The sequence below is a fragment of the Hydra vulgaris genome, chromosome 14, assembly GCF_038396675.1.
Source record: "Hydra vulgaris chromosome 14, alternate assembly HydraT2T_AEP".
NCBI lineage: Eukaryota > Metazoa > Cnidaria > Hydrozoa > Anthoathecata > Hydridae > Hydra > Hydra vulgaris.
This window is the reverse complement of record NC_088933.1, coordinates 17480255-17501834: the sequence shown is the minus strand read 5'-3', so window position 1 is coordinate 17501834 and position 21580 is coordinate 17480255. Positions and strand designations below refer to the sequence as shown.

At 29.0% G+C, this 21580-nt stretch overlaps 1 protein-coding gene and 1 long non-coding RNA gene across 2 annotated transcripts; both read left to right on the top strand.

Moving 5' to 3' along the window:
* Positions 1-6144: 6144 nt before the first annotated feature.
* On the top strand, positions 6145-7692 carry LOC136090668 (uncharacterized). Its single transcript, XR_010643621.1, has 3 exons — positions 6145-6232; positions 7189-7302; positions 7392-7692. It is a non-coding gene; the product is annotated as an uncharacterized LOC136090668 (long non-coding RNA).
* A 9426-nt stretch (positions 7693-17118) lies between these two features.
* On the top strand, positions 17119-19523 carry LOC136090738 (uncharacterized). The gene has a single exon (XM_065817622.1). It carries the CDS (start codon positions 17524-17526, stop codon positions 19321-19323), a length of 1800 nt encoding a protein of 599 aa, XP_065673694.1. The 5' UTR covers positions 17119-17523; the 3' UTR covers positions 19324-19523.
* Positions 19524-21580: the final 2057 nt, after the last annotated feature.

The following is a 21580-nucleotide window of genomic DNA, read 5'->3' as shown; positions in this document are numbered from 1 at the left end:
ACGGCTTTAAAAAGCTAGGCAGAAGTACTATCCTTCCTGCGGATGTTGAGCTAGAAATACACAACCTAGTTTTAAAATTGGAGGCCATGTTTTTCGGAATGTCGAGGAAAGATTTAAAGACTCAGGCATTTGAAGTTGCAGAACACAAGGGTTTAAATCACCCATTCAATAAGGATAAAGGTCAAGCTGGGAAAAAGTGGTATTACAAATTTTTAACCAGGTTCCCTGACCTCTGCCTCCGCCAACCAGAAGCTACTTCCATGTCGCGAGCCAGCGGCTTCAACCTGGGGGATGTTGACAGGTTTTTTAATTTACTAGAAAATTAAATAAAAGATCATTGCCTCAAGGCCAATAACATTTACAATATTGATGAATCTGGTATTTCAACCGTGCAAAAGAAATGCCAGCGCGTGCTTGGCCTAAAAGGCAAAAAACAGATAGGTAGCATAGCCAGTGCAGAAAGGGGTGTTAACACAACAGTTGTCTGTTGCTTAAATGCTGGTGGAACACATTATGTTCCACCAATGATTATATTCAAAAGAAAACGGGTTCCTGATGAACTGGGAGATGGTGCACCAGAAGGCAGCATTGTAACATGTTCTGATTCAGGATGGATAAATTCTGAACTTTTCGTACAGTGGATGAGAATGTTCATCAGTCATGTGAAGTCAACAAAAGATGATAAGGTTTTACTTATTTTAGATGGCCACAAATCCCATACTAAAAATCTTGAGGCCATTCAGCTTGCCATTGACAACAATGTCATAATGTTGTCACTTCCACCTCAAACAAAACACACAAACTGCAGCCTCTGGATAAAGCTTTTTTTAAGCCCCTTCAAGTCTACTACGAACAGGAGGTGGAAAAATGACTGAGACTAAATCCAGGACGTTAAGTGAGTTCATATCAGGTGGCCAATCTTTTTCATCTGGCATATGCAAAGGCTGCTACCATGTCAACAGCAATTAATGGTTTTGCATCGTGTGGAATTTGGCCATGATCACAAGATGTTTTTAAACCTCAGGATTATGCGCCATCATTCGCTTCTCAAGCAGGAGACCGCGAGACCATGCTGTCTTCACCACTTACATCAGGGACATTACCAGCACAAGCCCAGGAAGCTTCGATACCAGCATTGGTATGTGTAACTAGACCAGCACAAGACCAGGAGGGTGTGCCACCACTTCCAGGCAAAATGGATGAGATGGTTTCAAAACCAACAACTTATGTGACCCACCCAGTGTCACTGGCTGTTAAAACGTCCCATTCCAAAACAGTTCTGCCACAGGTGCTGGAAAATTTTTTGCTCATCTCAATTTACTCTGATGGGAAATGTTTTTTTAGGTCTGTTGTTGTGTGCACAACACCAGATCTTCAGTCAGCTCAGCGATTAAACGGCAAGCTGGTCAGTCCACTGCTTCATCTGAAGGAAACTGCTATGGCTGACTCACTTCGTAATCAGCTTGTTAGCCATTTGATATCTAATTTTGAAATATTTTCTGTTGACATGCACGGGGATGCCTTAAATGCTGACCAACCCCAGCATCTTCACTTTAACTTGTTAGAAGAGCGTATTGCTCACATTGCCAAACCAGACTCGTTTGTGGGAGAATGGGAGATAAATCAGATCTCCTGTCTTCTGAAAACAAAAATTGTGATTCACAATGCAAACAGGAATGTCCTAATGTATGGTGAAGAACATAGTGGTAACCCCATCACAGTGAAGTACACCATGTTTAAATATAACTCTGGGCACTATGACGCACTAATTTTTTACATCCGGGCTTTGTCTCCAATTCAGAGACTGGTCCCTGTTCTTCCCCCAAAGGGTGCAGGCAAAAGGAAGTGTCGCAAAGAACAGTCAGAAATTCTTACTTTAAGTCCATATAAAAAGCTGTTCCTACAGGAAAGTCCAAAAACAAACACAAAAGTTAAAAAGTCCAAAAACACAAAAATAATTAAAGAAAAAGTAGTAAAGAAATGTAAGAAACCCAAAATGAATTCAACAACTAGTACCAGTATTTTAAATGAAAGTTCATGGCTTTGTTTTATGTGTGGAGAATGTAACATAGAAAATATGATATGCTGTCGATCCTGCAAAAGATGGGCACATGAAGAATGCGCAGGAACTTCAGATTGTGACTTTATTTGTGAACTTTGTAAATAAATTTTGAAATATTATTACACATCAGTATTCATGTTTTTGTGTGTGCTAAATGTTAAAATAGTAAAACACTTTATAAATAAAACTGAGTGTATGCATACATGTGCATGAGACTGGTAGAATTAGAATCAAATAAATGGTGGCTGGCTTAAACTTAATAAAATTTATTTTTTTTTACAAAAAGGACATCTAAAAACCTGTTAAAAATTAGAAGCTTACATACTCTTGAGTATTTATATTCTAATAATTCTATCTTTAGTGTGTATATAATTTGTTTAAATGACCAAGTCAAACCGTTTATAACTAGTCCATAATAGGAACCTCAATGGTCCATATTTGGAGCACAAGCTTAAAGTACCCCCAATATGGACCACTTACGTTTTTGACACATTTTATAATTATTAATAAATCAACCACTACAAGCTTCATATAATATGTTCAGCTGAAGGTAAGAAGTGGTTTACAATATAAAAGTTAACTATTTAAGCAAAAGTGAGTGAATTATACACTCTGCAACAAAAGTGGTCCATAATCGGCGACTCTCCCCTACTTCTAATAAATATTTTCTTTTTGGTTTCCTTTAATGAAGTCTCCCAGGCAACCCAGAGTATGAAAACAAACATCCATTAGAGAATTCAACAGAAAAATTTTTGATTAAGATTAACGAAGAGGTAAAAATTACTTGAAAATTATAAATTTCTTTTATCAATCATTGAATTTATTGCGTACGCATTACTGTTACGTGGTTAAAATAAATATAATATTAATTAATATTATTATTTCTTTAAATTAATACTATTAATATTATTATTTAGTGTCACTCCTTTGATCAGGTTTCAGCATGAGTGACTACCACCTAGTCAATCAATTATTTCTATTTATTCTTAATAATGATATTATGATTTTATTATTTATAATACTATAGATATTCTTGTTGTTATTATTATTATTATTATTATTATTGTTATTATTGTTATTACTATTATTGTTATTATTATTATTATTATTATTATTATTACAGTAATATTCTACAATAGAAGTTTAACTTCTATGAGCCAAGTATCAAACGACAACCGGCTATAGTAGACCAACTCGGAAGAAAACGAGTCCATAATTATTTTTAAACTCGTGTCATAATTATTCATAATTGTCATAATTTTAAACTCGTTGACCGAATTGAAGCAGGCAAAGCATTCCATGTTGGCATTACTCGATTTTTGAGGAAGTTGTGTCTTTGACTGTTTTTGGTAACTTCTCGATCAATTTTATGCTTTGCGCTACAAAGACTGCTTGTAGAACCATCGCAAGTGAAAGAAGTCGCTCGCCTACATTCTTGATGCCAGTTGACTTTGTTGAAGTTATTATAAATTTAAAAAAATTGAATTAGATCACCTCTTAATCTATGTTTAGCTAATGAGCTGAGACCAAGATTTGCCAGACGTGATTTGTAGTTCATGTTGCGCAATTGCAGAACAAGTTTAGTTGCCGAGTTGATTGCGCTTCAGGCGAGTTCACCAAAGGTTCTAGGTGCTCCTATCGGTAACAATTTTCTTTTTTTAGTTAGTTTACTCCACCTATCCAAAAACGGTTCCAACCTCAATTTCAAAGACCAAAAAAACAACCGATGGGGCATTAATCTGCATGGTCTCAGGTATCACCAGATATAAAAATTAAAATCTAATCTCTATAGCCAAAGGAGAAAAACATATTTAAAGTTTTATAGTACTTTGCGCTACTGATCGCACTTGGAGCCCCGTTGTAAATCTATTTTTTTTTTTTTTTTTTTCACTTTTGAGTTATGGAGTTTTTAAAAAATATCAAAAACTCTTTACATATATGTGTTGACTATAACCTGACAAAAAGCTCTTTAACACTTGTGGTTTGTGTACAGGGACCTTAAGTATAGGCTCTAAAAGCCTCTTTAAAAAGAGACAACGTATGCTTTACGTTTTTATTTTAACCTTATTATCGACTATGGAAGTTTCAAAATTTAATAGAATGAAGCCTTGACATGCATCTTTCAGGCGAAAAAATAGAAGCAAGATATCTTTTATCTGTGCAAAGATATAGCTCTTAAAGTAGAATTCTCGCCTTTGAAAAAATGGCCAAAATAGAGCAGCTTTTTGTGGTTTTTATGCTTTTTAAAGATTCAAAGTTATATCAAATAAATAATTTAGTAACAATATCATGTGACTAGTGGATATAGGATTCTATGGCTGTTACACTTCACATTTGTGTGTACTTTTTCTGCAAAAAGAGTGTTTTTTTTGTCAAAGTTTGTATAAAATATGGGCAAAAAAAAACATAGTTACAGGCATTTTTTTTAATTGTTCTGAATTTAAAACACATAAAAACCTCTTTATATTTTAGTTGTTAAACCTACAGGTTTGCTTTGTTGTTTTTGTTAAAATGATTGACCAAATATTGGAAATACACACAATAATAAATTTAAATAAGAAATATATCTTTACTGAAATGGGTTTTAACAAGACATGAAACAAAAGAAAACCCCATTTAACTTTAATCTCCCATTGAAAAAACACATAAATACAGACATGAAATGATTTCCTTTTTATAAAAATTACTTCATGGTGGTGTTATGATATTTATTACTTTTTCTTCAAATTGCTGTTGAGATTTTATTATTTAGTATTTGCAAAATAAGATATATACTTCTGATTAATTTTTTGCAAACTTATGGTATTTTATGAAACTATAAATAAATTAATATAGTTTATAATATAAACAAAAATTTCAGACAAGAATATTTCTCATCAACAAATGTTATATCAAGTATTTCTTGAATAAAATTCTAGAAATCACTGTTTATCACAAATTTACTTTACTTTTATATGTATTAAGTTTAGTTACTTTATCAGACTGCCATTTGCACCAACTACTTTTCCCTTTAGTACAAAATAAGTGACGTGTTTCTACTGAAGCAAAAGCAGTGCATTGATACAATGTTGCAATGACAGAGTTACGCATCTCTAGTAAATTTGATGTATTTTCCCTAATTGCCATGCCTACATAATTTTGAAGTGTATTAATGGCTTTATCTGTTAATCTTCCCTTTCCATATATTTTTTTACCATCCGATAATATCTCGCTTTTCATTTCTTTTCATCTATTACCTGTTCTTTTTTGATAATGACCTATGCATTCTAGTTTTTCTGGAATCAATGAATCTCCATATGGTTTTGACTCAACTACTTTTGTAAAAGAACTAGTATCTCTGTCACCTAGATACTTAGCATAGCGAAGCTTGTATTTTTGTACAGAAGAAGAAAATATTTCAATGGCTCCAGCTGTCCATTGACCCTGCTGATCCAGAATGGTTTATTTGACAAATATGTTTCAACTTCCACTCATCAAATTTTAAAGAATTCTATCCTTTATTCCATATTTCACAACTTTTGCAAAACTTGGACATCACATAAGTGTTGATAACTTTTTTATTTTTATGCGCTACCACAGCAACAACACCATTAAGGGAAGAATATCCCCTTTTCTGCCAAGTACCATCAACAGAAACAGAGCAATCAACAAGACTTGATGAATCATTATTTAGTTTTAAAAGACTTTGTCTTACTTCCATAGCAGAATTTGTCATACTATAAATTGCAGCTTTCTGATATGCGATATGTATCTCGTTATTACCTCTGTTAATATTTTGATAAGTCATAGGGGGTGGCATGTTCATAATATTTGCAAAGCGTATCATTGATTCTCTGCCACATCCTATTTCACGAAATGCCATTAGACTGCGAATGTCGACTTCATGAGGTTTATTTCCACACTTTTCATTGTTTACTACAGGAGATGTAAAAAAATTATCAATGTTATCACAATGAATACATTTAACTTTTAAAGACAAAGAAAATCCTTTACGCAGCAACATATTATGTGATATTTCCATCTTGCTGGTACAAATTTGACAACAAGAGTACTTTTCAAAAATTAATCCGAAATATTCAAGTACAAAAACAATAAAATTAAAAACGCAACGACCAAGATTCATAAAGCGGTTTGTAAATAATATACTATAAATGAAGTTAGCATTAAATGGTAATATATTTTAAATTCATACTTATGAAACTTTGATCTTAATATATTGCGTGACAATAATTATATAGATTACACATGGGGGATGTGATATTTTAGATACAAAATACTAATACTTTGCAGTATTTTAAATGTTACATAGGGGGATGTAATATTTTAAAAGCCTAAATAAGGGGGATGTGATATTTTACATAGGAATTTCAGATTCTTATTGTGATATATATATACAGATTACACATGGGGGATGTGTTATTTTAGATACCAAATACTAATACTTTGCAGTATTTTATATGTTACATAGGGGGATGTAATATTTTAGAAGCCTGAATAAGGGGGATGTGATATTTTACGTAGGAATTTCAGCTTCTTATTGTGATATATATACAGATTACACATGGGGGATGTGTTATTTTAGATACCAAATACTAATACTTTGCAGTATTTTAAATGTTACATAGGGGGATCTCTTTCGCACACTATTTTATAAGCAAATTCTTTTTTTTAACTGATATCTAACTTTTTGAACTCTAATGTAATTTGTTATACAATTTTATTGAATGCAAATTTGTTTTTTAATTACTACAATGTCTAAAGTCAATTACTATATTTTACTTATTTTGACTTTTGGTAATTTGTGAAATTAAACTTAAACCAAAGTTTGTTTATACGTTTAATAATATATTTCAAAATTTTCATGTGCTACAAATTTTTGCATGTTAATTTATATATTTTTATATATTTTATTATATATATATATAGAGAGAGAGAGATTTCTTCTTTTCTTTTTAAACTTCTAGCAGTGTTTCGTGGAAAACCTAAATAAATTGTATAAATTTATTTTTTATGTTTTAAAATGTATTTATTAAAGTTATAAATATCAACCATTGTATTGGTTAATTTTTTATAAGATTTATTATGTAATAAATGTTATATTATTTATTATTAATTTTACTTTTTAGTAATAAATTTGTTCACAACAAAATGAAGTTTTATTTTTAAAAACAATGCATCCTATATGGTACTATCGATTCGGGATGCAAAAGTCACATTTTATCTAGAAATAAATATTTAAGGTTAAATCATTTTTCTATTTGAAAATAATGTTTAAAAGTAATTGAAATATTTCTTAATACCCATTTATCTTTTTTTTGATTTTTTCTAGTTTTTGGACCAGTTTCACTTCCGCAAATACGACACAATCCATCCAACTATCCTGCCAACATTTTTGACCTATTGATTTAGCTTTATCATTTTTTTTTCGTTTCTTTTTAAATGTAATTTTATATAAAAGTAATATAAATATTTTTAACACTATAAACAACCTTACTAACCTCCTTCATCTAATAGTAGTTGCACCACTTTCTTCCTATATGCATTCACTTCTTCAATTGGAAAGGTGTTCACTAATTCTTCTCCATTTATATAATTTTCAGCAAACTAACAATAGGTCTGCATATATATATATATATATATATATATATATATATATATATATATATATATATATATATATATATATATATATATATATATATATATATATATATATCACAAGTGAGAAAATTCACACACATTTTGAAACTCAACTGATGATGTTGTAAATGCCAAGGTTTCTTGTACATATAATGATAATAATAATATAAGAATAAAAACAATATTATATAAAAATTTTTTGTTTAGTTAAATAATGTTACCTTAAGGCAAAATACTCCACATGATATACTGTCAGCTTGTTTAGCATGTGGCGATGTTAATATTCTAAACTTTTCAATAATACCATATCTCTGTTGTAAGTAACGACTGAAGTATAATAGTAGAAAAATTATAAAAGATGTAAAAACAAAATTTTGAGATACCAATCACTAGATTAAAAAGTCATCATACTTCCATTTGGATTCTTCTTTTTTTATTGAAGTAATCGGCTCTCCCATAGGGTTTATATAATGAATGGTTTTATCATCTGGTTTAATTATCTAAAACAGAAGTAAGTTTTAATGTTAAGTTTTAACTTTGGTTCCCTGTAAAAAAGCTCACTGAAAATTAGGTTTCTTGAACTCAAAGAAGTTAACTATTTCAAAAAACTATTTTACATACAGCCAGCGTCCAATGGAATTTTGCCACCATGCAGCATATTAACATTTCTAATTTAAAGAGCTCTTTCTGTAAATAAATTTGTATTAATTAAATTATATATATAAATATATATATATATATATATATATATATATATATATATATATATATATATATATATATATATATATATAATATATATATATATATATATATTCATCAAATAAAATAATCTATATATATATATATATATATATATATATATATATATATATATATATATATATATATATATATATATATATATATATATATATATATATATATATATATATAGATTCATCAAATAAAATAACGACAGTATTACATTTACAGAAGATAGCATAATGTTATAAATTTTTAGACCTTCTATTTTTTCACCGGGTAGGGATAATGTTTAAAATTGATTTTATTTAGGTAAGTTTACATAGAAATCTTCAGTTTACTAGTGCGCCACTGAATAATATATACCTTTCACTATCTTCAACTATGCAGCTTTTTTTTGTATAAAACATCTCTAGAAAATTGCACATAAATTAAAATAAAAATCCAACATGAAGGTATTTGAAGAAAATTTTTTAATACATACCTTCACTATCTTCAACTACAGAGCTTTTTATTGTCTCCTCTGCCTTATTTGTCTCGTCTATAAAATTGAACATAAATATAAAATTACAGGATAACAAATATAAATGAAACTGCAATTATTTAATACATACCTTCACTGTCTGTAACTACGAAGCTTTTTATTGAATCTGCCTCCTCTACAAAATCTACATACCTCTACAAATCTACCATACATTAAATAAAATGTTAACACTTATAAATAAAAAGGTATTTTTTTTATTACATACCTTCACTATCTTCAACTAAAAAGCTTTTTATTGTCTCCTCTGCCTTATTTGTCTCTAAAAAATTGGATAGAAATTAAAATAAAAAGATAACAAATATAAATGTAAAGGTAATTTTTTAAGACATACCTTCACTATCTTTAACTACAAAGCTTTTAATTATCTGCTCTGCCTTATTTGCTTCTAGAAAATTGAACAAAAAATAAAATATGGAAAAAAAATGCTTAAGCAGACCAAAAGTTGAAACATAAAAAGAAAATCTGTTGTTACTATTTACCCTTTATGCTTTCCACCAATGAATGTTTTTTTTCGATTTCTATTTCATTTTTTGTTGTAATTGTTTCTAAAGTAGAGGGTACAAAAGTCTTTCAAATTAGAAAAAAATAGCTTTCTTTTTAAAAGTTAAAAAAAGTAGTTATTGGAAAACTTGTATATAAGTTGTGCGCATACCTTTATCACAAATGCCTTCGAGAAATTTCTTAACATGGGCTCTTTTGTGGGTTCCTTTTATAATAACTTTATTACTACTCAGTTGGTAATTTCCACATTTTGTAATATCGCTTACTTCATAAGGTCCTTTAAACCGTGGCTTGAAAGCTGCGCCTTTGCTTCTTCTCCCTCTAATATCAAGTAACAAAACTTTGTCCCCAATTTCAATGCATTCTTCATTAGATTTGATATTTTTTGAAACTCTTTTATCGTAATATTTTTTTTGTTTCTTTTGAGCTTCTGTAATGTTCTAAAATTTATAACTATTGTAATTAGAAAAAAAAAAAAAAAAAGATGGTATCTTAAAAATTAAATTAAAGTTAAGTGGTAAAAGTGATTACTTTAGTGACCAAATTGGTTAAGTTTTCAATATAAATTTTATTTTTTTCGATTTCAGCTTTAACTTCATCTTCATTTGCGGGGAAAAGACCGACCTCCTAAATAACAATGCATACTGGTGTTGGTATACTAAATTATGAGTGGAAAGTAAATATAATTGCTTAAAATGATATCCAAATATACTTACTTCTTTGAACTCACTTCTGCAAACAGGTGAACGACCACCAAACATCAACTCAAAAGGTGACACTTTTGTAGACGTTTGTCTTTCAATTCGTAATGGATATAAAACTATATCTAGAAACTCATCCCAGTTTGACTGGTTTTCGTCGACAAGTTTTCTGATTTTCCTAATTAACGCAATTTCAAAATAATGATGTTATTATCATTATTTTATTTTGAACTTAAACAATGATAAAATAATGCACACCTTTTTATATTTTTATTTGTATTTTCATCTTGTCCATTTGTTTGAGGGTGATAAACAGCAGTTCTTCGTCGTTCGATACCCAAGATCTTGTATACCTCATCGTTTAACTAATTAAATAACGGAAAAAAATGAATTATTTTTATTACTTGCTATCGTAAATGCTGTATTATACAAAATCAAAAGGTTTTATTCTAATTCATCCTTAAAGGATTCGACCTAATGTTGTTCCTACGGGTCTGCATTATATAAAAAAAATTAAAAAATACCTCATTGCAAAACTCAGTTCCATTGTCAGTAAGTATGACGGATGGAAAACCAAAGGTTGTAACTAAATTTATAATCGCTCTTGCTACCGTTATTGCTTCCTTATTTGGTAATGCGTAAGCAATAGGCCATTTAGAAAATAAATTGGTGCAACTCATGAAGTATCTGTTACCCATTGATGTTTTAGTAAATGGTCCGGCGAAGTCTAAACCAATAATTTCCCATACTCTGGTCTAAACACAAGATTTCAACATAATGCAACATAACAAAGTAAACATAATACATTATACATTCGTATAATATACTAAATTAAGGATTCCGAATTCTAGAAAGATATTAAAAAACACTTTATTAAGTTACTATTATGGAATGTAAAGGTTCGGATGCGGAAAGCAGTTGACCCGATGTTTGACATCGAATGCATTGTTTTATCTATTAAAAGAGTTATTTTTTTATTCCTTTTTTAACTTTTTATCTTATTTTCCCAAGGCCGATGGTAGTGGTTTTACAACTTACTATGATAATAAAATAAAAATAATGCAATTAAATAAATTTAAAAGCAAAATACTTTACCTATTTTTTAATATCTCCGGTAATATTAGGCCAATAATGTTTTTCCATTATTTTCATTATTGTTTTGTTTGTGCCACCATGACCCCCTAAAGGACTGTCATGTTCCGCAGCAAAAAATTTTTTTTGCTCTTTCGTATCCACAACAATATCCGCATAATATAAATTTCCACATATCTTTACTCTACGCTTCAACTTGTTATCTAAGGGTAGTAAATATTGAACAAGTATAATTTCGATTTTATTTATTTCAATGAAATCATTGAATTTGAGTTTTGTTTTTTATTACCAGTACCTAGCACACAATAACTTTTTGACACATTTCTCAAACTTCGTTTTTCATCTTTTCGAAAACCAGCTGGATAAGTGCTCTCTGTTAAATATGCTAAAATGTTTTTAAAGTAATGTTCGTTTTATTCCACCTTTTCCATTTTTAACTTTTAAGTTTTTCAAAATTGTAATGAGTATATCAAACCTGTTTACATATTTTGAGTTAGGGACTATTTATATACATACATAATCGTTAGAAAATCAATAAGTATGTCTTAATGGCTCATACGGAAAGCAGTTAGGCTACACTTGCTGACGGCTTCGCCGAAAGATTGTGACTTATGTTGTGGTCTGGAGAGGCATTTTGTTGACTAACCTGTACGACTAGCCTTGGTAGGTAAAGTGTGACTCGGTAAGGCAAGTAGTAGAAGGGGGATAAATTTCAATGCCTACTTAGTATTAAGATTACACGTAGAAAATTAAACTACTTAGATTAAATTAAGTTGAAGAAAAGTAAAAATATTTAATAATTAGAATAGAAACTTTTGAATAAAAAAGTAACAAGAATATTATTTTAATATTTTCAATGTTTTTTAAAGATGTTTGAGACCAGTATTATGCGTAATAAAATTTGAATAGCTCTGGGTTTCTGACACGTCAGACGTAGGTGTATTTAAAACAAAAATTTGTGCGCTCAACTTTTAACCTCAAATAATAAATATTTACTAATATAATTTCACTTCACTTTGCTTAAACTTAGTCCTTTTCTAAACTGCTTAAGTCGAACTGTTTGACAAATATTATAATTACCGGCAATTTATGTTCGGAATTTTGTTACCACGGCTACGCGTTTGTACTCGACTCGTTGAATTAAAATTAAAAAGTCTTTCGTATGCCAATCGAATCGATAGTCAATTTTATTATCTAACTTAATCATTTTATTTAAACCAACATGCTTTCATCCTTATTTTAAACTTGTCAAATTCCTCGCTATCTAACTGTCATTATAAACACGACTTTTAATTGTTGTTGAAATCCTCGTCGTACAATGTGGGACACGGTTTAAAGCATTTGTATCATTAAGTAAATAAAATAAACCAAATATTATAAGTGTGTACAAATAGAAATTTATTATTATTGCTCAATTGTTTCGTTGTCAAAATGATTAAAATATTCGCGAAAGCATTTCGATGTCGCAGTGGGCTTAAAACAACAATAATCAACATGCTGTTTTGATTTCAAATTAGTTAACAGTAAATAATCGCAATTCCCAAATTTTTTATGTTCGTCTTTTCCATAATATTATACAGTACTATAAATATACTACAATGCACATACAGTATTAGTACAGTATTCTTTATCATTACACATTGGTTTGTGATGTTTCTTAATAAAAAAATTCACAACGATTTTACATTTATCATTATAAATATATATATATATATATATATATATATATATATATATATATATATATATATAAATCGATTTCTAAACTGGACTTGAGAAGATTCAAAAATGATTCAAGAATCAGAGGCACCTTCTCTCATACCACCCAAAAAAAAATGTTAATTTAATCATACTCTAAAATTGTTACTTTATTGGAATAATAAAGAAGCTTCTTTTATTTAATAAAAGATTCCAAATATTTTCTAGCCCTCTCTCCTTAAATTTAAAAATATACAAAAAAAGAAACAACAATGACAAACAGTAATTATTTCTTTTCCTTAAATGTTTATGCACTAACACATAAAAATACAAGCATAAAAATGTGTTAGTTGTGTTCTTTTTGAATCTTTAGAACTCATTAACTTGATCAAAGCCTTAGGCATTTTAAAAAGCCTTTTCTAAGTCTTGGTTGAACAATTTTGCATTTTTTAATTGTTAGCTCAATCGCATCTAAATTTAATAGAAGATTAAATTAAAAATTAATAAGCTAAAGTAAAATAATGAAAATAAAGAATACAAAAAATTGTAAATTTATTATAAGCTTTGTAAATAAACATAAATTGTATACATATATATCTCATATATCTTTTTACATATTCCAACAAAGCTGAAAGAAATAAAAAAGTTTTACCACTATTTCAGTATATGTGGTGACTAATTATCACAACAAGAAGCTAATATTCCTACGTAAAACATCACATCCCCCTTATCTAGGCTTCTAAAATATTACATCCCCCTACGTAACATTTAAAATACTGCAAAGTATTAGTATTTGGTATCTAAAATATCACATCCCCCTTATTCAGGCTTCTAAAATATTACATCCCCCTATGTAACCTTTTAAATACTGCAAAGTATTAGTATTTGGTATCTAAAATATCACATCTTCCATGTGTAATCTGTATATATATCAAAATAAGAAGCTGAAATTCCTACGTAAAATATCACATCCCCCTTATTCAGGCTTCTAAAATATTACATCCCCCTATGTAACTATTTAAATACTGCAATGTATTAGTATTTGGTATCTAAAATATCACATCGCCCATGTGTAATTGTATATATATCACAATAAGAAGCTGAAATTCCTACGTAAAATATCTTATCCCCCTTATTCAGGCTTCTAAAATATTACATCCCCCTATGTAACATTCAAAATACTGCAAAGTATTAGTATTTGGTATCTAAAATATCACATCCCCCATGTGTAATCTGTATATATATCACAATAAGAAGCTGAAATTTCTACGTAAAATATCTCATCCCCCTTATTCAGGCTTCTTAAATATTACATCCACCTATGTAACTATTAAAATACTGCAATGTATTAGTATTTGGTATCTAAAATATCACATCCTCCATGTGTAATCTGTATATATATCACAATAAGAAGCTGAAATTTCTACTTAAAATATCTCATCCCCCTTATTCAGGCTTCTAAAATATTACATCCCCCTATGTAACTATTTAAATACTTAAAAGTATTAGTATTTGGTATCTAAAATATCACATCCCCCATGTGTAATCTACATAATTATTGTCACGCAAAATATTAAGATCAAAGTTTTATAAGTATGAATTTAAAATATATTACCATTTAATGCTAACTTCATTTATAGTATATTATTTACAAACCGCTTTATGAATCTTGATCGTTGCGTTTTTAATTTTATTGTTTTTGTAATTAAATATTTCGGACGTGCTAGATACACTTCTAAGTGCAGTAACTTGAAAACGCATTCTCGATTTCGGTTTTTCTATGGGGGATGTGATATTTTAGGCGGATGTGATATTTTATTACATATCACCAGTTGAACAAAATTCTGATACAACTTTGTTAGTGTGAAAGTTCCCTCGAAATTTTCTCTTTCCTTTTTTGTTGTTGTTTTTTTTATTCGCCATAATTAATACCAAACTATAAAAATAATTATCTTGACAATTATGAATAACTTGGAAGTTTATTAAAAAGAACAATAATTAAAATGCTAGTTAAACTAACTAAAAATAGTAAATCACATCAAATGTTGTTTTAGTTTATGACTTATCTCTTCGTAGAAACAAAGAGCACAACTGAATAAGTCATCTTTGAACTTATATTTATGGAACTAGACATTAAATTAGGGCTAAAACATAAACAGACACAGTTGCTAAGGTCGTTGCTAGGAATTTGAAAATTACCTTTTTGCCTTTGAATACTAATTTAGGAACTTTATATTAATTTTTAAAGAAAAAAAAAGTGATACTCATGATCCAGGATGTTCAAACTGCTAAAAATTGAAATTTTTTTTTTTTTTGATTTTTGATGTTTTTAATAGGGTAGTACCACCTTAAACCACACAAAAATTTTCCGGGTAATCAACTGCCAAAAATACATTGAGCATTTAGTTTGTTGTGGGAAAAGTACCGAACCCCAAAAACCCATCCATACAGTGCTACTTCCCAGCCTACCCTCTAAAGCCTGCACTGCTGCTACCTATATTCATATTTACTTTAACAGAAAAATAAATTTTGAGTTGTGGAAAAGTTCCTGATCCCACAATTAACACGGCGAAAATAAACAGTTCAGATTTGGAACACTTTCTAATAAAAAGTGATTGTCGTAATTCAGATGCATATAAAAACACGTAGCAAATGATGTTAGTAAAGGTATGTATATAATTAATGGAGCATTAAGATGTACTTTTCATTGAGTTAATCATACAATAATATAGTTTTGAGTTTATATGTTGTTTAGGCAGGTTTTCCTCCTCTAGTTTTTTTAAAACTAACACGTACTTTTTTATTATTATTATTTTTTTTTTCCCGTATACATTTAACCATAACGTACACATACATAACATACACAACTACAAATAGCGGAGGCAAGTAGAAGACAAATTGTCTTATCGTCAACCCGCTTAATATATACCTTAATACAAAATAATAAAAAATAGAAGTCGTGAAACTACAGCATATAAAACGTTTTTGTATAGACTTAGTACAAAAAAATAAACAAAAAAAGATAAAACTCGTAGATCCTGAATGTTCGACTTTAACTAGGATAATTTACTTTAAAAAAAAAAATTTATAATATAACAAATAATGTAAAGCTAATGCAAAAAAATATTTGCATTCGCAAATGCAAAAAGAAATATTACAAAAAGACACAATTTAAATACTATAGTACAATATTTAGTATAGCAAAAATATATATTTTTAAAAAGCATACACACAAATACTAAACAGTAAAGTTATTTTATGTTTAATATAACAGTAGCTTAATAACCTAAATTACCTAAAAAAAACTTGCCGAAGCCAATCATTTGGCAAAAACTGACCCTGGCTTTGGCCGAAGCCTAAGCTTAGGCAAAAGTGCTAAAGCCGAAGCTTCGGTATATCCCTAATAAAGCTTCGGTATTTTTCCCTAATAAAAACGAAAGGTGCAAGTTAGTGCTAAAAAAAAAAAAAAAGTTAACTATCAGTGGTTCCAAAATAAAAAACTTAAAGGTGAATATAGGTGAATACATAAAAAAAAACTGTGTTTAAAAATCTTCTTTTTTTTTTTTTGCCGTGGAAATATATACATTCCGTAATTTACTAACAATATATATAGAAAGCAGGGGCGAGAAGAAGACTAATATGTCTTATCGGCGAGCCCCTTAATAAATTTCGTAAATATAAAGTTTAATTCAAAAATAAGAAATTCCATTAAATTTATAAAATAATCAAATGTAAAACTGAGAAAATAATAAATAAAACATCTATTATTAATTGGGTTAATATATTCTTCTAAAAAACAATTTTTATTTATTGAAAAATCATGATTTTAATTTTTTTTTTTTTTAATACATCAAACTTCAGAACACTAAACAAAAATCTAACGATCAAAAATAAAATGAATAGCAAAACATATCAAACATAAAAGACATAAATAAACTTAAAAAGTTTATTTATGCCTTTGTTTGATATGTTTTGCTAAGTTCATTTAACTCAACCCTTTTTAAAATTAATATATGTAAATTAATATTATTGATGTGATAGATAAATCATAAGGGCATAATGCATTTTCAGAAATAGTTTTGTGCTATATCATTCTTTAATAATAGCTATCTAAGTTTTCCCTTAAGGTGGTAGTATAGTAATTAAAATTGAAAAATTCATTTTTTCAAAAATACATTTTTTAGCTAATATAACTATTGTAGAGTCGAAATCTTATCTTGCTTTATAATAAAAAAATCAGTATATACCTCTGAAATTGCTTTTAAATTGTTCAATATCAATTTTTATCCGTAGCAACGCTTTATTTACCAGGTTGCTACGGGTTTTTGCAATCAAAGTTATATATAAACAATAAAAACAGTTTCATGCTAAACTTTTATAATGAAAATTGTTAATCAGCAGTTACTACTTGTTTATTGACTCGATTTATACGCGAATGAGCACGCTTTATTGCTATTTTATGCTCTTTATAAGTTCACCAATAGTCTATAGTGTAGTATACATCAGTCAATTTTTTAAATATCTTATTTAATAAAAGTGTAATGGGTCGAACGAAAAGAAAACAATCTTTTAAAAGAGTATACCAAAATAAGAAAAGAAAGTTTTATGGAAACAGACATACAAATGTCTGCAAAAATAATGAAACCGTAGCCATACCTTCAGTTGAAAACATACCATGTTCCTCATCCTACAAGAAGTTGTTCAACAAAGTAGTTGTAAACGAACCTCAACAGATAAATGAAGACTTTAACTTTATTATGAACTTTGGTTTACTTAAAAAAGCAATAATGGTCCTTAAATGCCCAGAATGTAACAAGTTAGTAAATTTGCAGTTTGATTCTTCAAAAAAATATGGCCTAAGTATTGGACTAAAAATTTGTTGCAGTGATTGTGAATGGGAAACGATTTTTTTTTCATCTGCTAAAATGGATAAAAAAATTAATTGTGTTGGACGAAAACGCTTTGACATAAACACTCGTACAGTAATTGCATTTCGTGAAATGGGTAAGGGATTTTCAGCAATAGAAACATTTTGTGGAATTATGAACATGAACCCTCCAATGAATAAAAACTGCTATAATGACACATTGCACATAATGTTGGATGTCTATCAAAGTTTGGTTGACAAAAGCATGTCAAATGCAGCAAATGAGTTACTATCAATCAATGAAACATCTAAAGATATTATTTGTGGGTTTGATGGATCATGGCAGAAACGTGGATACACCTCAAACAATGGATTAGTAACAGCTGTTGCTGTAGAAAATGGTAAGTGTGTTGATTACGAAATAGAAACAAAAACTTGTAAGTTGTGTTCTATATGGGAGTTAAAAAAGTACACACATCATGAAGAATATAATGATTTTCACTCCTTACATTATAAAAAGTGCAAAATCAGTCATACCGGTTCAGCCTCCTCTATGGAATCAAGTGGTACAATAAAAATATTTTTGCGTTCTGAAAAAAATAATAATTTGAGATATACAACGTTTCTAGGAGATGGAGATAGCAGTTCATATGTTAATGTCGTTTCTGCAAAACCTTATGGAGATTTTGAAATAAAAAAAGCAGAGTGCATTGGGCATATTCAAAAACGTGTTGGTACTAGATTAAGAAACTTAAAAAAACAAAATAAAGAAACTTTATGTGATGGCAAAAAGTTAGGAGGAGCAGGTCGCTTAACAGAACATGTTATAAATACATTGCAAAATTATTATGGTAAGGCAATAAGGCAAAACGTTGGAAATTTATATGGAATGAAAAAGAGTGTTGCAGCTGTACTTTTTCACTGTTCTGAAAGTTGTGATGGCGAAACGCGTCATCAGTTTTGTTTGCGTACCAAAGATTCTTGGTGCAAATTCCAGTCTGACAAACTGACTGGCAAAATTTCATATAAAGAAAATATTTGTATTCCCGCTGCTGTCTGCAACACCATCAAACCAATATTTATAGACCTTGGTTCCGATAAACTTCTTGAAAAATGTTTGCATGGAAAAACGCAGAATCCCAATGAGTCTTTAAACCAGTTGATATGGAAGCGATGCCCAAAAGATATATTTATTGAAAGAACTGCTCTAAGTATAGGAGTAGCCTCAGCTGTACTAAATTTTAATGAAGGGCAGCAGTTCTTAAATAAATTGTTTAATGAGCTTGGAATGGAATTCGGTGTAAATGCGCAAAATTACTGTTTACGTAAAGACAATAAACGAATCATTAAAGCAGAAAAACAATGTAGTACTAAAGTAAAATCAAGAAGAAAAAAGTTAAGAGCAATAAAAAAAGGTTTTTGTGACCAAAATGAAGAACTGGAAGGTGTAACTTATAAAAGTGGTGAATTTTGAACTATTTTATTCTTCTTTTTTTTTTTAATTGCGTTTTTCTCAAAATCATGTATTTGGGGTTTGCGACATGGATTTTTTAAAAAACCAATTATCAGATTTACTTGAAATTTGGCACACATACTCACTACATTAGTATCTACAACATACACTAGGATAATTTTTATTGCTTCTCTCGTTCAGTAATTTTTAATCATTTTTTTCATAAATTACCCCCAAAATTGCAAAATTTTACACAAATGCAAATATTTTTTGATTTTTTTGACCATATCAAAATCTTCTAGTCTATGTTGCAATGCCACATGTAATATATCACCAGCCAAATTTTCAATAAAAAATATATAAGGGTTCTTGAAAAATCTCTGTCACAGTTTACCCCATTTATGGGCCTTCAGCGATAATTATGCTGAAGAAGATTTGTCATAATTTTTTTTTTTTTTTTTTTTTTTGCTTATTGTTGTTATATTACACATTGTAGAATTTTTTTTTATTTGAAAAAGGTGATTTTTTTTTTTTTTTTTGCTAATTACTATACTACCACCTTAAACTCGTTAAGGATTGTTAGAGTTTTAAGTTCAATAATAAGTATTTTATTCCATGCCTTTGGTCCTCTTATTGAAATTGAATTTATTTTAAATAACGGGTTAAAAAAGTTTGAATTACTGGTTATTCAAAAAAAAATATTTATTTTGAATAAAACGTTAAAAAATTTTGAAATAATACTTATATTAATTTTGAACATAAAAATTAGGAGATGATAAACATTTATTTGGTAGATATTTAGTATATTTAACTTAATAAATAAAGATTAGGAAGGTGTATTGCGGCTTGCATTGGATACAATTCTGATTGTATGTTTTTACATATTTAAAGAGTTTTTTCAATTTATTTTTATTGGTACCATGCTATGTTAGCATAATTAAGATAGGAATGAATAAAGGAGAAATATAAGAGTTTTGAATCCCGTAATATTTGTTTAAATATCGTAAAATTTGTTTAAACCTCGAAAGTTCTTAAAGCTTTACGTGTTTCTCAAAGAGGGAACATATTTGTAAAACATATTTGTAAAAATAAATGACGTTTTATCTGATAACAGATGAAAATAAAATCATACGAATCTTCAGAAAGCGACCTATTTGATACTGAACTCACTACTCTGATTCCTGACTAAGTTACTTAAGTTGGACGGTAAACCCATCATATAGCATGGTGAGAAAATTATAAAATCTTATCCGAATTATTTCACATCATTATTTGCAAATAAATACTGTAAAATCCCGTAAACTCGGACCCCGGAGGAACGGTTTTTGTTGAACGGATTTTCAATTCCCTTTGAACTTTCTCAATCAACTTAGTATAAAATCATCCGCTTAAGTTGTACCCTGGTTAAGTCGAAACGTTTGCTAGACAAAACTTACGCAAAAAACTTTGATTAACTAGGACTTTTATTTTGAACTGCATATAAGTGCACACAACACAATAATAAAATTTTGAGAAAGTCAAAAACATTATTTAAAATTCAAAACTTAGAACGTTCGAAAATTAAATAAGTATTGCATCAAGTATAATTTATCAAACTAAAGATTTTCATGGACTATATTTTGTTGATAGTATTGTTCATATTCTGTTGATACTTATTAAGTCATTTATATGGATAAGTCGGACATTTTCTAAAAATTCGACATACCGAGAGCTTCGCTTAACGAGGACATTGGTTACGTCGGACTATATATTTATTACCCTTGAGATTCCGACTTAAAGGGATTCTACTGCACTTTTATTTTTCATTTTTTCTAAGCTGCTATCTTTTTTCTGAAATTTGAATTTACAGTTTTCCAATTTTGGATTTTGTAAAATTTTACGAAACGAAGAAAGTAAAATACAGATACATTTTGTGCGCCAGCGAAAATAATGTTCAATATTATAAACTTTTACTCCAAATTTGTATAAGAGTATAATCTTAACAATAGTTTTGCTACCAGCAATGGGTTTGTTAAAGCAAAAATATCAGGATTTGAAGGCTAGCGTCACTTTTTACCCGGTGGCTATAATGAATTAAAGATGACCTTTTTAGTATCAGAATCTTGGATCAACAATATAGAAACTGCAAAAAATGAATTACCTTGATTTTAAGTCCATCAAGGGCAAGTATGGATCCAAGAAATCTAAAAAATCTAAAAATCGCTTCCTCTTTTTCTACATGGCCTGTATCCGCCCTTGAAGTGCATTCAATTTAAAAAAAAATGTTTTTTAGTACTTT